At 51.1% G+C, this 14,944-nt stretch overlaps 4 protein-coding genes across 4 annotated transcripts; 3 read left to right on the top strand and 1 right to left on the bottom strand.

Moving 5' to 3' along the window:
- Nucleotides 1–430: 430 nt before the first annotated feature.
- Asppvi_000861 (J domain-containing protein) lies at nucleotides 431–1,624 on the top strand (the record flags this gene model as incomplete). The annotated part of the gene is made up of 3 exons (XM_043297166.1): nucleotides 431–698; nucleotides 766–1,023; nucleotides 1,089–1,624. The coding sequence occupies 3 exons, from the start codon at nucleotides 431–433 to the stop codon at nucleotides 1,622–1,624; spliced, it is 1,062 nt and encodes a 353-aa protein (XP_043153101.1).
- Nucleotides 1,625–2,247: 623 nt separating this feature from the next.
- On the top strand, nucleotides 2,248–7,734 carry Asppvi_000860 (ubiquitin-ubiquitin ligase UFD2; the record flags this gene model as incomplete). The annotated part of the gene is made up of 9 exons (XM_043297165.1): nucleotides 2,248–2,310; nucleotides 2,356–3,038; nucleotides 3,110–3,320; nucleotides 3,377–3,832; nucleotides 3,889–5,476; nucleotides 5,534–5,683; nucleotides 5,748–5,824; nucleotides 6,513–6,632; nucleotides 6,682–7,734. 9 exons carry the CDS (start codon nucleotides 2,248–2,250, stop codon nucleotides 7,732–7,734), a joined length of 4,401 nt encoding a protein of 1,466 aa, XP_043153100.1.
- A 606-nt stretch (nucleotides 7,735–8,340) lies between these two features.
- Asppvi_000859 (5-methyltetrahydropteroyltriglutamate--homocysteine S-methyltransferase) lies at nucleotides 8,341–10,863 on the bottom strand (the record flags this gene model as incomplete). The annotated part of the gene is made up of 4 exons (XM_043297164.1): nucleotides 8,341–10,314; nucleotides 10,380–10,499; nucleotides 10,562–10,781; nucleotides 10,853–10,863. 4 exons carry the CDS (start codon nucleotides 10,861–10,863, stop codon nucleotides 8,341–8,343), a joined length of 2,325 nt encoding a protein of 774 aa, XP_043153099.1.
- A 1,937-nt stretch (nucleotides 10,864–12,800) lies between these two features.
- On the top strand, nucleotides 12,801–14,756 carry Asppvi_000858 (uncharacterized protein; the record flags this gene model as incomplete). The annotated part of the gene is made up of 1 exon (XM_043297163.1): nucleotides 12,801–14,756. The coding sequence occupies one exon, from the start codon at nucleotides 12,801–12,803 to the stop codon at nucleotides 14,754–14,756; it is 1,956 nt and encodes a 651-aa protein (XP_043153098.1).
- Nucleotides 14,757–14,944: the final 188 nt, after the last annotated feature.

Here is a 14,944-nt window from a genome sequence, read left to right as displayed (position 1 = left end):
AAGAACTACGGGTATTGTCTTCAGATTAATGCTCGGTCGTGCGACGGTAGCTCGTCCGCTCGATAGATAAAATACTCAAGCTACCGCCGGATGAGCGATAATCTGACAGGCCTAGCCCGCCGCTTAGCGTCAACATCTGAACCCCGAAAAGACACCACGTTTATCTCCAGAGCTAGGGAGGCCAACCATCACAACCCTAGGGCCAAATTGACGCTATTCATCCCTATTCGCTGTTAATACGTCAAATTCGTTCTGTTTACCGTCTGGAAAGCGCATTATCCTCTCGTTGCCATCGCTTACGGCCACCAAATCGGTCCCTCTGCCGCCTTTAACTTGCGCCGCCTCCAGAGCGATTTTTTTTGTTCTGAATAAGAGGATAAGGAATAGGTAACCGATCGGACGACTAAAACCGTCATACACGCTCTCTGCCATGCCATCCGCTTCAGCATCCGGCGCGGATACTGGCGGTTCAGCCAGATCACGCGAACACAACCAGGGGAACCAGGATCGCAAATACACAGCGGAGCAGAAGGCAGCCGTGATCCGGATACGAAAATGCTCGACCACGGCGTACTACGAGATTCTAGCCTTGGAGAAGTCAGCGTCGGATGGAGAGATCAAGAAGGCATACCGCAAATTGAGTTTATTGACACATCCCGATAAGAACGGGTATGAGGGAGCGGATGAGGCATTTAAGAGTGAGTTCTCCCTCCTCAGGTGCTAGGATGTTGGGATCTCGGATGTAGCTGATGCATATGGCTGCAGTGGTCTCTCGTGCTTTCCAAGTACTATCGGACCCGGACAAGAAATCCAAGTATGACAAGTTCGGTGGAGATCCGGACAGCAGGTTCACACCTGGTGCTGGGCCCTCGGGGGCGTCTCCTTTCAGTGGCTTTGGTGGTGGTGGGTTCCCGCGCTCAGCGGGTGCTGGTGGTCCTATGTTCGAGGAGGAGATATCGCCAGAGGAGCTGTTCAATCGCTTCTTCAATGGCGGGTTCGGAGGAGGAGGGTTCGGCCCTTTCGGTACGCTTGCCTCACATTCTTTTTTCTTGTCTCTCCGAGAGTCCATGCTTACGGATGCTATCTAGGAGGTCCTCAGTTTGTTTTCAACATGGGAGGAGGCCCAGGTTTCCGGGTACACCAGTTTGGAGGGCCACGACCGCGACGAAGACCGCGCGAAGCCAGCGCTCAGGCCGAAGCCGCACCGTCTGGCTGGGCAACGTTCCAGTCACTACTCCCTCTTATCCTCCTATTCGTGCTTCCTCTGCTCTCCTCTCTTTTCTCTGGCTCGTCGTCCCCTTCCGGTCCTTCCTACAGATTTGATGCCGCTGTACCCCCTCACACCATGCAGCGGACAACACCGAAGTACAGTATCAATTATTTCGTCAATCCTAGGGACGTGGAAGACTACAGTGCGAAGAAACTTCGCCAGTTGGACACAAAAGTGGAAGTGGACTATATCACCAAATTGCGGTACGAATGCGAGAGCGAAGTACATGCTCGGGACCGGATGATGCAAGAAGCCCAGGGCTGGTTCTTCCCAGACGTAGAGAAGATGAAGGAGGCGAGGGCCATGGAGCTTAAGAGTTGCCGGCGGTTAGATTCTCTGAAGGGGAGATATTAACAAGCGCCACGATACGTCCTTTTGCATTTGACCTGCGATCTTGGTTCTTCATAATTTCCTGTTGGCCGCTTCTCCTGTCTGCTTTTCTGTTTTGCATTAGAAGCAAATGACTGGCGGAGATCTTCGATGGCGTCCCATGGACTGATGAGTTACTGGATGTCTATGATTACTCTTATTGTGGAAATACTTTTATCAACGGCTGTGAAGAGAATTGAAACATCAACTCGGAGACATTTGATACCGTCCTTCAGAAGGATAAGTGAATAATATAATAAATACATTATCTTCCATGCTTGACAAGTGGAGGAATGGCAAGGGCGGTCTGCCGGGCTTAGTTAACGACATTAATCATGCAGGCGAATCTCAGCGACCATGACCGAATGTCGCCAGTACTGTAGAGTGACCACTAGCATTCATCCATCGGCGCTTCTTGTTACTAAATCATAGATGTCCTCAGATTCCCCTCAAAGTACTTATTTCTTTGACTGTTGCCTTTTGTGATCCCTCTTGATTCAGTCATACTAGTAACTGCTTACTCTACCTTTCTCCGCACCTTTCTGCCCCGCTGACAGAGCTTCTTCTTCCCTTGGGGCATTCGTTCACCTCTCCCCTGTTAACAGAGGATGTCAGATACTCTCTCTGATGCGGATAAGGTCAGTGCTGTACTGATTGATGCTCTTGTCAAAGTGAGTGGTTTTATGGCTGGATGACAACTAAAACTCCTTGTGCAGATCCGCAACAAGCGCCTCGCAAAGCTTGGAAACCCATCATCCTCAGAAAATGCGGCAGCCCCAGAGACAGCTTCTACCCAGCCTTCTACACCTTCGCTGACCAGTCCTACTCCTCAACAAACATCCGACGCTCCGCAGCCACAGATCAATATCAGCAGCGCACCGCGCTCCCAAACTTCTTCGCCTCGGCCGGAGTTGCAAGAATCAGAAGGCAAGCGAATAAAGATAACACCGTCCGTCCCTGCCAGTCCTGCACCGGAGTCGTTATCTGCTACCCCAGTATCGAACACCCCTCCGCCACCGAAGGCAGAAGAGAGTATTGAATCCTTTGAGGATCGCACACTAAGCGCCGTCTTCAAGCTTAGCTTGAGGGAAGACCGACAGCGGGACATCCATGGGCACAAGTTGATCTATTTGCCTGGGTTACGGAGCGAACTCGAGGACCAGGGTCGCGAACCTCGCATCGACACTACTGTGCTGGACCAGGCCCTCCTTGAAGCCGCCTCGAATACCCAGCAGAAGCCTTTGGACTACCTATTGCCATGCTGGAGCCGGATCTCAAGGCTGCACAAGGGTTTTCGCCGTGTGCGCGAGGATGACCCGAAGTTCGGCGTCATCAGTGAGGCCCGGCGCCTGTGCATGAGCTATTGCATCTTCGCGATCACGATGCCGGAGATGTTCGGGTGTGTTCCTGCCTCTCCCCTGTTCAATTGACCAAACGGACGACAGATTGACTGATTCTGTTGTCCCTTAGGCTCGAGCCATCCGAGCGGTCGCCGCTCAAGCCATATCTTCTTCTGGATCCCGAAGATGATAGGGGAGTAGATCTTGAGTTCTTGGGCGAAGCTGTGAGGAGATTTGAGGAAGACGAAAGCATCAAGCCGGCTTTGATCGCCGCCGTAGAGGAGATGAGCCGTGACCTTGCTGCGATGACTATTAATGATGACTACAAGTCTTATCTAATAGTAACTATACCTCTAGCTTTTTTTTCCTTCGAGATTCCTGTTGCTAACCTATCTAGGCTCTGCGAAACCTGGTTGGTAATCCTGTCATTGCCGCTGCTATTACGGAGTCTTCTTTTTTCAACGAGTCTCGTGATCCAGCATTGTTTGAGAAGGAGACGCTTCTGGGTCCCTGGTTCCGCTTGTCACCTCTCCAGGGCAATATTACCATGACCTATTTCTCGAGTCCCAAGACTCGAGATCAGTCATATATCTTAAATGCGCAAAGATCCATGAGAATGATACAGCAGATGCTCAGCTCAGATCTGTTTGATGTCGTCAACCATATTATTCGCGCCAATAAGGAGGCAAGGGACAGAGTCCTGGACTGGTTCGCTGCCGCTTTAAACATCAACCACAAACGAAGAGCAATGCAGGTGGATCCTACTACTGTAGCTTCGGACGGTTTCATGTTCAATCTCACAACATGTCTTGACAAGCTTTGTGAACCTTTCATGGACGCAACCTTCACCAAGGTAGGTTATGCAGTTTATCTCATCATACTCTTCTACCAAGCTCACCAGGTCCTTAGATTGACAGGATCGATGCGGGATATCTGCACCGGAACCCACGCGTTGATATGAGAGATGAAACCAAGATCAATGCCGATCAGCATGCGTCTGACGCGTTTTACTCAAAGAAAGAAGAAGGGACTTCTAACTTCATCACTGAAATCTTCTTTTTGACTGTTGCTGCTCATCACTATGGTAGTGAGTCCCTGACGTCAAAGCTGGACCAGCTTGAGAAGGATCTTCGGCACATGGAGGGTACGATCAGGAGGTTCGAGCTGGAGCGACCCAGATGGATCAGCAACCCAGTGCAGCTTAGGGTATTTGAACAGGCTCTGAAGAAATACAAGGACAAGCTGGATTTGGGTCTCGCCCTTAAATACAGTCTGCAAGGCGTTTTGTTCGACGATCAATGGCAGGCACGTTCCATGCTGTTCATGAGATATGTCGTCGTTTGGCTGCTCAGGCTTGTGTCCGGCGTCAATTTTCCAAAGGAACCGATTAAGTTGCCTCTTCCGGAGCAGCAGCCGGAGGTCTTCAAGTGTCTTCCCGAATACTTTGTTGATGACATTGTCAGCAACTTCAAATTCATCATGTGGTGCATGCCCCAAATCATCACCGCGACACAGGGAGACGAACTGGTTATGCTCTGTATCACTTTTCTGGAGAGCTCTGACTACATCAAGAACCCTTACCTGAAAGCGGGTCTTGTTTCGATCCTGTTTCGGGGGACATGGCCTCGCCCTGGTGGCGCCCGCGGTGTTCTGGTCGATCTTTTGAACTCCTTCCCTTTTGCTAATGAATACCTGCTGCATGCCGTCATGAAGTTCTATATTGAAGCAGAGCACACGGGGACGCACACGCAGTTCTTTGACAAGTTCAACATTCGCTACGAAATCTTCCAGATTATCAAATGTATCTGGCCAAACACTCTGTATCGGAACAAGCTCTACAACCAGTCCAAGCAAAATCTGGACTTTTTCGTTCGCTTTGTGAACTTGCTTCTAAACGACGTGACTTACGTGCTTGATGAATCCTTTGGCGCATTCATCACGATTCATGATACCCAGGTCGAGCTCAGTCGAAATGGGAACAACATGGATCCTCAGGAGCGTCAGCAAAAAGAGGAGCATCTTGCTTCTGCACAACGGAACGCCAAATCCTACATGCAGTTAACAAACGAGACGGTTGCCATGCTCAAGTTATTTACGGAAGCGTTGGCAGACTCATTCACCATGCCTGAAATTGTCCAGAGGTTGGCAGACATGCTTGATTACAACCTGGATGCCATGGTTGGCCCGAAGAGCTCGAGCTTACGAGTGGACAATCTGCAAGAGTACGGTTTCAACCCGCGAGCTTTGCTGAGTGAGATCGTCGATGTGTATCTCAACCTGATGACTAAGGAGAATTTCATCCTCGCCGTCGCAAGGGACGGACGGTCCTACAAGCCGGCCAATTTTCAGAAGGCCGGGGATATCCTCCGAAAATGGTCGCTGAAATCTCCGGAGGAGCTCCAACAATGGGAACAGCTGCAGGCGAAGGTCAGGGCGGCCAAGGAGGCTGACGAGCAAGCCGAGGAGGATCTGGGCGAAATTCCCGATGAATTCTTGGGTATGTTCGATGAATTACTTATCTGTGATGGCCAAATAGCTGACAGCTTTTCGCTAGATCCCCTGATGTATACTTTGATGGAAGATCCGGTTATCCTCCCTGGATCCAGGGTATCCATGGATCGTTCTACTCTTCGGTCTCACCTTCTGAGTGACCCACATGATCCGTTCAACAGAGCTCCACTCAAGATGGAGGATGTAATCGCTGGTAAGCTTTCATTTCTTGCCTGTCTCGAGCGTCGAAAGCAACCCGGCTGACTGGTTTTGTCTAGATACGGAGCTCAAGGCCAAGATTGAAGCATTTAAGGCGGAGAGACTAGCGGCTCGACGACAGCATTTAATGCAGACTGTGACTGACACTATGGATACGTCAACTGATTGAAGCACAAGAAAAACTTGCATAGAAGTTGTTGATGAATAATACTTGCTCGGCCTTGACATCTGAAGCCACCAAAGCCAGCCCTTGCGCAATTACTTCAGTTTGAATTAAGGATGTCATGCTTGACCATCCTGGATTGGAACCGATTTGTCTTCACGTTTTCCGTATACTACGTACTTCGCTGTTTTCTATACACCTATACATCGTGAGTACTGGCTGCTAAGGAGAGGGAAGAGATACATCCATCTTCAGTTGTGACAAGGAGTTGATCGATGTTCGATACATCGAACTGTAGCTAAGCATCTGATCACGTGCGGTGACAATCCCGTGACATCATTGGATAAACCCAAGCTATTGATCGTTCTTTGTTGACATGGGATTCACCTTCACCATATCCCTAAATTCACTTCTCTTTGTTGTGTTGAGACTTAAGAGAGGTATATAATCATGGTCTGAAAAATTTACTTTCGAACTTTCCTTGATCACCATCATCTCAGACTCTCTGTAGCGCCTGAGCATCTGAGCATCCCGAACCAGTGAGACCCTTGCAAAAAGCAGGTAGCTTGATCAGGGACTATTGCCTCGTATGTTTTTCTTTAAATTAGCGTCGATCATATTAGTTCACCGTGTTGCTTGCTTATACTGATGTCTCAGGCAGGCGAACATGGGCTCCGCATATTCGTCGTTCCAGGGGTCTCTTCCCCCTTTGAGGGACTTCATCCTTCCCACTCCTCAGGCCTACACAACCCTACTCAACATTTTCCAATACTTTCCAGTGGTAAGTCTATACAATACTTCTTAAACTATCGTAATCTAACGTGGACCAGTTCTCGCTCGCGCAATGGGTTGTCTCCTGGCACCCTGCAGGCAAAGGCTCCTACCAGAGCTCCTGGCTGAACATCCCAGGCAAACTTGGCTGGTTCATCATGGAGATCGTGGGACCGGTGAATCTGCTCTATATCCTTTACAAATTGCCGCCAACGCTCAGCATTAGCTCGCTACCGCTATCTAACAAGCTCGTTGCGTCCCTCTATGTAATCCACTATGTCAACCGCGCCATCATCTCGCCATTCTTCGCGGCCCCCAGCATGTCTCCMATGCACGCGACCGTCGTCATAATGGCGGTGCTGTTCAACTGGCTCAATTCGTCGTGTCTGGCCGGTTGGCTGGTGGGATACCACGTCCCGGTACTGGGGTACAAGACAGACGGCATCATCTCGGGCACTCCAGGAGGGTCGTCGCAGTACTCCCCCGCAACGCACTTCCTGCCCTGCCTGGGGATGGTCCTCTTCGCAGCTGGCATGATAGGCAACATCCACTCGGAGCGCACGCTCTTCCGTCTCCGCCGCGAAGCAGCCGAGAAGCGCGACGCGGCCAAGAAGTCCGACGAGGCTATCACCCAGAATGAAGACGAGGACCACCCGACCTTCATCCAGGCATCGTCCTCGTCCTCGTCCACTGACGCAAAGGCCAACGCCAGCGCCAACAACAAGAAGAAGAATAAGTATGACAAGGTCTACGTCATCCCACCCGCCCGCGGCGTCTTCCGCTCCATCCTCTACCCGCATTACGCCTTCGAGTGGCTCGAGTGGCTCGGCTTCGCTCTCGTCGGCACTGCCGTCTTCCCCACCCGCCAGGCACTTGTCACGGGCGCCTATGCCTCGACGCCCTTGCAGATCGCTCCGTGGCTGAGGCCCGCTGCGGCGTTCGCGGAGAAACTACAGGTTCCCCTGCCTTTTCCGGCGGTCGTGTTTGTTGTTAATGCGGTGGCTAATATGCTGCCTCATGCGCGCTGGGGGAGGAAGTGGTATGTAGAGAAGTTTGGGGAGAAGGCGGTAGCGGGACGCGGAGCCGCTGTTCCATGGTGTCCGTGGCTGTGATCTGGATTTGGCTGGTGAACTCTTGCGATGAAAGCTCAAAGATGGGATCTCACCTTTCCTGAATAGTATGACCCAACGCCATTGCTAGTTACTTTGGAGAGCCCATGACTCTTCCCATCGCAGACGGCCTCCAGTCACCATTTACAATGTCTACTGAGATAGAAGAGAGATATATTGGAAATTGCCTTTCATTTGATCAGGCTCGAAGAGGTAGATCTAAACCAGTACCTCCAGTGTCATCATGTACAACACATTGTTGAAATATTGAAGAAAAACCATCAGCGGCGCCGACTGCCGCGATCATGCATATCCCTTTTGATTAAAACCGAAGTAGCGAAAAAAGAAACATCCCACCGAAGGAAATGCTGACCGCATATAGGAGGCAGTCATGTATGGCTTGAACGCCGATGTTGAAATCGTAAATGTTKAAACTCCGTTGACCCCCACCCATATTTTCTAATACAAAACCCTGAACCCTTATGTTGAACTTTTGGTATCATCGTCGTAACTCATCACATTAACAAAACGAAAACAAGTTTCGTTTGTCTCCGGAGCGACAGGTTGAAGAATGTCGTCCCCGTTTATTGAAAGAGCCAGTCACACCATTTATTTGGTGTACTTCTGGCGGTAGAACTTGGCAGCATTGACCATGTTGGTCAGAGCAGCCTTGGTCTCGGGCCACTGACGGGTCTTCAGACCACAGTCAGGGTTGATCCAGAGCTGGTCAGGGCGGAGGTAAGGAAGCATCTCCTCGATGCGATCCTTGATCTCCTGCTCGCTGGGAACACGGGGAGAGTGGATGTCATAGACACCAGGACCGATGTGGCGGGGGTAAGCCTCCTCGACGAAGACCTTGAGCAGCTTGGCGTCAGACTTGCTGTTCTCAATGCTKAGAACATCAGCATCCAGAGCGGCAATGGCGTGGAAGAAGTCCTGGAACTCAGAGTAGCAGAAGTGAGAGTGAATCTGAGTGCCGTCGGTGACACCGGTGGTAGCCAGGCGGAAGGCACGCACAGCCCAGGCGAGGTAGTCCTCACGCTCCTTGCCGGCGCGCAGAGGGAGACCCTCACGAAGAGCAGGCTCGTCGACCTGGATGACCTTGACACCAGCGGCTTCCAGGTCAATGACCTCGTCACGGAGGGCAAGGGCCAGCTGCTGAGCCTGGACGGACTGGTGGACGTCGTCACGAGGGAAAGACCAGCGGAGGCAAGTGATGGGGCCAGTAAGCATACCCTTCATGGGCTTCTTGGAGATAGACACGGCGTACTTGGACTCCTTGACAGTCATGGGAGCGGGACGCGAGATGTCACCGACAATGATGGGAGGACGCACGCAACGAGATCCATAACTCTGGACCCAGGCGTGGGTGGTGAAGACGTAACCGGTGAGGCGCTCACCGAAGTACTGAACCATGTCGTTACGCTCGGGCTCACCGTGGACGAGAACGTCGAGGTCAAGCTCCTCCTGGATCTTGACAACCTCGGCAATCTCCTGCTCGATGAACTTCTCGTACTGCTCAGCGGTGATCTCACCCTTGGTGAACTTGTTACGCTGGATACGGATCTCCTTGGTCTGAGGGAAGGAACCGATGGTGGTGGTGGGGAAGAGAGGAAGGTTGATGGACTTGCTCTGCTCGGCAAGACGGATGGGGAAGGGAGACTTGCGGTTGTGCATCTCCTCGGTGACAGCAGCCTGGCGCTCCTTGACCTTGGGGTCGTTGGTGCGAGCGGAAGAGGCACGAGCCTGAATGGACTTAGCGTTGGCCTCAAGCTGGTCACGGACAGCAGCAGGGCCCTCGGTGACGGCCTTGGCGATCACAACAACCTCGTGGGTCTTCTCAACAGCGAAGCTGAACCAATCCCGGACCTCGGGATCGAGGTTCTTCTCGCTCTCAAGGGTGTGGGGGACGTGGAGGAGAGAGCTGGAGGTAGAGACAATGACTCTGTCCTTGCCAAGCTTCTGGATAGCGTGCTCAACCTTCTCGATGGCAGCCTTGAAGTTGGTCTTCCAGATGTTGCGACCATCAACAACACCAGCAGAGAGGACCTGCTTGGGGCCAAGAGCGGCAATAATAGCATCGAGCTGCTCAGGGTTGCGGACAAGGTCCACGTGGATACCATAAAGGTTGTGCAGAGCAGGAAGAACATCAATGTTGTGGACAATGTCACCGAAGTAGGTGGCAAGGACAATGCGGGGAGCCTTGTCACCGAGAGCACCAAGCTTCTCATAAACAGGCTTGAAGGCAGCCTTGGACTTGACAGGGAGATCGAAAACGAGAACAGGCTCGTCAATCTGAACGTCCTCGACACCGGCAGCCTTCAGCTGGGCAAGGAGGTCAACGTAGAGGGGAACCAGATCGTTGATCTTGTCAATAGGGTCAACTTTCTGACCGCGGTCGGCCTTGGCGAGGGTCAGGAAGGAGACGGGACCCAGGATGACAGGACGAGTGACGATGCCAGCCTCCTTGGCCTCGAGGAACTGAGCAACGGGCTTAGGGTTGGCAGCGAGCTTGAAGACCTGGTTCTCCTGGAGGGTAGGCTTGACGTAGTGGTAGTTCGAGTCGAACCACTTGACCATTTCCTGTACATATCGTATTAGAATGGGGAACCTTATGAACAAGTGGTTGTTGGAGGAGGCCACCATACCAAGCTAGGAACGTCAATGGCGGGCTGGCCCTCAGAGGCGGGCTTCTGGAGACCACGACCCATGGCGAAGTACTCATCCAGGGGGTGAAGGTTGTACTTGCTGTATCTCTCAGGGACGACCTGTTCAATGACTTCGTTAGATTACCTGGCGGAGAATGCCTTAACGGGTCAGGGGAACTTACGCCGAAGAGCTGGATGTGGTCGAGGACCTGATCGTAGAAAGCAAAGTCGTTGCTGGGAATGATATCGACACCAGCATCCTTCTGGATCTTCCAGTGCTCAGCACGGAGTCTCTTTCCCTCGCTTAGGAGCTCATCACGAGAGATCTTGCCGCCCCAGTAAGCCTCGGTGGCCTTCTTGAGGTCACGGAGCTTTCCCATACGGGGGAAACCCAAAACGGCGCTACAGACACAAATGTTAGTGCATGTCAAGAAGAAACCGTTGACCAGTCAAGAGAGTAAGTGGATCCTTACGATTGAACCATTTTGAATGATGTGTGATACGAACGAAGGGTGAGAGGGAAGAGGATACGAAACTTGAAGGAGAAAGGAGGAATGGTAAGAGGGATGAATTGAAGTCACACAAAAAGATAAAGAAACAGACAAGAGAGATCAGTCTCTTGCTGAAGAGAGGTGAGTTCAAAAAGGGAAGAGGGAGGGATGAAAGAGGAAGAGGGAAGAGAAGAAGCAGACAGAGGGATGGGGGAATATTTAATATTGGGATACAGAGAGGATGGAGGGGAAGCCCCCTCGATGTGGGCCCGCCGATAGATAGGAGCAGCACGAGGGAGAAAAAGACAGTAAGTTGGAGGGGAATGGAGGGGTAATCGGCGGTAATTGGCTGGTAAGACTCGGAGCTATTAGGTGTTTTTATTATGACAGGTAATAGTAATAAAGCGGATGTTTTCAATGACCGTCGATGTACGGAGTATGATAAACTCTTCCAGACCATACCCAAGTAGTCATGAGTCAAAATGGCGTGATGGGTTTTCCTCCAGAATCTGTCAGTCTCCATCCATTGCATCCAGACTTTGGGGACCCATAATTGGTGTTCATACTCCGTAGTGGGATATCGGAGAACGCTGGCCTTTCCGGCTCGGGGTCCGTGATCGGCCACTAATTAGGTACCGTACCTAGGGACTGTTTCAGTACATGGGTACCAGATTACTGGTTCTTACCATACATACAGATTCTCACCAGCTGGGTTTTCAACAGCTGTCCTCTGCATCCTGTAGAAGAGTGAGGAAGCCTGATCTTGGTTATAGGAACGGAGTACTTGCAAGAGTGGTGATATAGCACGGTTACTGGTCCATTGATCATTATATGAGTAGGAGTGATGCGGTTGTCAGACTAGACCCTTGGATGGAAACAACCCGACTTGCTTCAGACTCAAGCTTAGGTGTCCTTGGTAGACTCGAATTTACGGACCAAATAATAGGAGGGAAGCTGATCTACATACGACTTTGTCAATCTGAATGGGACAGACCTCAAGTACATTTGCGAGTGTACCTAGACCGCTTTTTGAAAACTCCTAGTCTACGAGTTCCCAGCGGGATGTGCAGAATCTAGTCTTAGCATGAGACGAGCAAATGCCTATCAGTTATTGGTGACGGAAAGTCACTTCGACGCGTAATTCTCGGCGCATTACTGCTCCTCCGATGTAGACTGACTCGGTCAGAGACATCCATTTACATCGCCGAATGATATATATATAGCCAATGACGTCCTATAGGTGTTCTTCTAGCAAGGAAGAAAGAATCGCAAAGCTGTCAGTTCGAAAGCCAGAGAAAGTAAGAACATGGACGCCTCCTTCCTTTTCTTGACCCTCACCACCAGACAACCGTTCGATGCTTCCGTTTTGAGCATCCATGATCGTCCTCATGAGAGTCTCGGGGCTGAGCCTGGCATCTACGGCACATCTCAGGGACATGCATCGCTTCAGCAAACTACACAGCGATTGATGTGTCTGCAAGGATCACATCCTGTGTGCACGGGAACCTCACTGATGCTCAATGGATTTCCTTCTCTGCCGTCGGTTTAGAAGGATTTGGAAATCCCCCTCATCGTCCATTGCTGAACAACCATACCAACTGAATGAGACTGAGCCACCACTCTTCCTAGGTGACCATCCAAGAGGTGATTGAGAACGACCTGCTCCTTATATCTGTGGCGGACACCCTTTCTGACATGACCAGGCCTTTCATCTGCAAATGAATATACGATCGTACCTCAGAGTCCAAGACATTCCTCTGAAGGGCTTTCCGAAAGGCTTCGAAGGAGGCTTTCTAGAGACTCAAGGAGACTGAACGTGGCTTCACGAAGATCTGACAGGAGATCCGGAACCTCTTTGTTTTCGATCTCTTCGAAGTCTGCGAAGTACAACGGCGCCGTTGCCACACCACATGAGTTTGGAAGCGGCTTGATGAGCGAAAGAGGTTACGACAGTGATGCGCAGTTCATTTCCACTCCAATTCACATTGCGGACAATGTAAAGGCTGCGGCCAGCATCGGTCGTAAGGGTGTAACCCCTGCGCAACCCCACCGCGACGAAGGGAACAGTCTTTATGGAAAGGACGACAAGTGTCCGGTTTATCAGCAGACAGAAGTGTCAATCAGTTCACCGGAGCATGAAGGCTGGAGTCCGCAGGCAATGCATGGCATTTTTATCTCCCACGAACCAAGTGTCCAAAGCCTTAAAGCCAGAGGGAGTCTTCGTCCTTCCGCGGGCCTTAACAATGAAGCAACCCCCGGCAAGAACAATGCGGACTGCGGCCCTGTCCCAATTGCTTCGGCTTCAGCAGCATCCCTGAACATCTTCGATGGCAAGGACATCATCTCTCCTACACTCCAAGAACAGCCAGGATCTCCCGGTCGTGGCTTTAATATCCCAGACCATCCTCTCAATCTGGTCAGCCCGTCAATCGAGCACTCCCCAAAACTGCTTATCACAAAAAGAAGACAACCACATCAAGTATCGACATCCGAAGGCCAATCGATCCATCTCACAGATTTGGACATCTCCAAGATGCTGCCGTCTGCGTCAACTTCACCTCTGGTCCTATCTCCCAGTCAATCAAGCTACGAGAACCCAAACGGCAGCACCTCCGGTACTTCGGCCGCGCAATACCAAGGCGGTAGCTTTGGAAGTCCCGCTAGAATATTGACACCGGTCTGGGATGGAGGAGTATTAAAGCTGGGGGTGCAAGATGCGAGGCAAGCGTCTTCGTGCTACTCTCCAAGGACTAGCTCTACGTCCGCGGACGTTCCAGCGAATATTGAGAAGACAATTATGCATCAAAACAAGAGAGAAATCAGCTGTAGCAGGACACCTTTCGCTGCTCTTTCCCCTAATGCTTCATCTCGAAGCGTATCACTCTTGGAAAGTCATGTTCTGTCTTTGGATCACGGCTCTCTTGGCAAAACAGATGCTTTGAAGAGCAGATTTACCGAACAGTTTGATTTGAACCGGTCCATAACCTCCCTCGGATCCGTCGCATTGAGCAGCGGAATGACGTCGCCGCGCAAAGTCAGTATTGGATGGATGTCGGGAGGGCGACGTCTCGGCTATGGATATACTGTGGTAGATGGAGACAAGGACGAAACTGCAGAGAAAGACTCCGGCAAGGCATCGTCGACACGAGGGGAGTCATCGACCAAACCCCATATTGCGCATATTATTGATCGTTTGCGAGTTTCCCGCTGGTCTGACGCAACTGCTCTCATCAGATCTTCAAATGCCAGCGACTCTGCGAGTTGCGACTCTGTCATCAATTCTCACACCTGGCGTAGGTTCGCAGATCGAAGAAATAATCACGCCGGCACTCAAATGTCTGATAACCGAAGAGCTCTATGTAGTCTGAAACCTAGAAACTGCTCGAGCGACTGTGTGAGTGAGCGTCATGCATTGGGGGAGTGTGCGTCAGCCTTTAATGAGAGTCTCCGAGACAGTTCTACGGAATCTGCGAGAGAACTACAGTCACCACAAAGCCAACGAATGGAACAGCACAATCCTAAGAATAGAGGACATAAGCGTACAATGACATCAACCAATCCTAGTTGTCAATACGCCATTGGTCGGAAGAAGGGAGCACAAACCATGAAATTGAGGTCCCCTAGTCGGAAGGGATGCCGCGATCCTGCGAGCGATGATGTATCAATGTCTTCGTCACAGCATACTGTGAAGGAAGAGAATTCACACAGTACTTCTCAAGACAAAGAAGGTTGCATAATCTCACAAGATGCTTTGGAACGACCCAAGGTCCAGCACTCCCATGGGAACAATGAGGAACACCTCCAATGCGATGACCCGGAATCAACCATCGATGATTGGGCCAGCATGTACCAAGACTGCCTCGAATTGTATTCTGACCCAGAGTGAAGTTCTCTGGAGGAATGGATCCTCAACTTAGAGAGAGATGGAACGCGGATTGCGCCGGGCGTAGTCTGATGGACCATCAAAGAACGCCTTTTTCGGTCTGTCTATTCAAGGCCAGCAGTGACACCCATGGGACCGTGCAGTTTGTTTAATTCAGAATGTTATCCCTATTAGCACATAGAGAATATGAA

The sequence above is a fragment of the Aspergillus pseudoviridinutans genome (assembly GCF_018340605.1).
Source record: "Aspergillus pseudoviridinutans IFM 55266 DNA, scaffold_1, whole genome shotgun sequence".
Classification (NCBI taxonomy): domain Eukaryota; kingdom Fungi; phylum Ascomycota; class Eurotiomycetes; order Eurotiales; family Aspergillaceae; genus Aspergillus; species Aspergillus pseudoviridinutans.
Note: the sequence above shows the minus strand (reverse complement) of the source record. Positions and strands in the feature narration are given on the sequence as shown.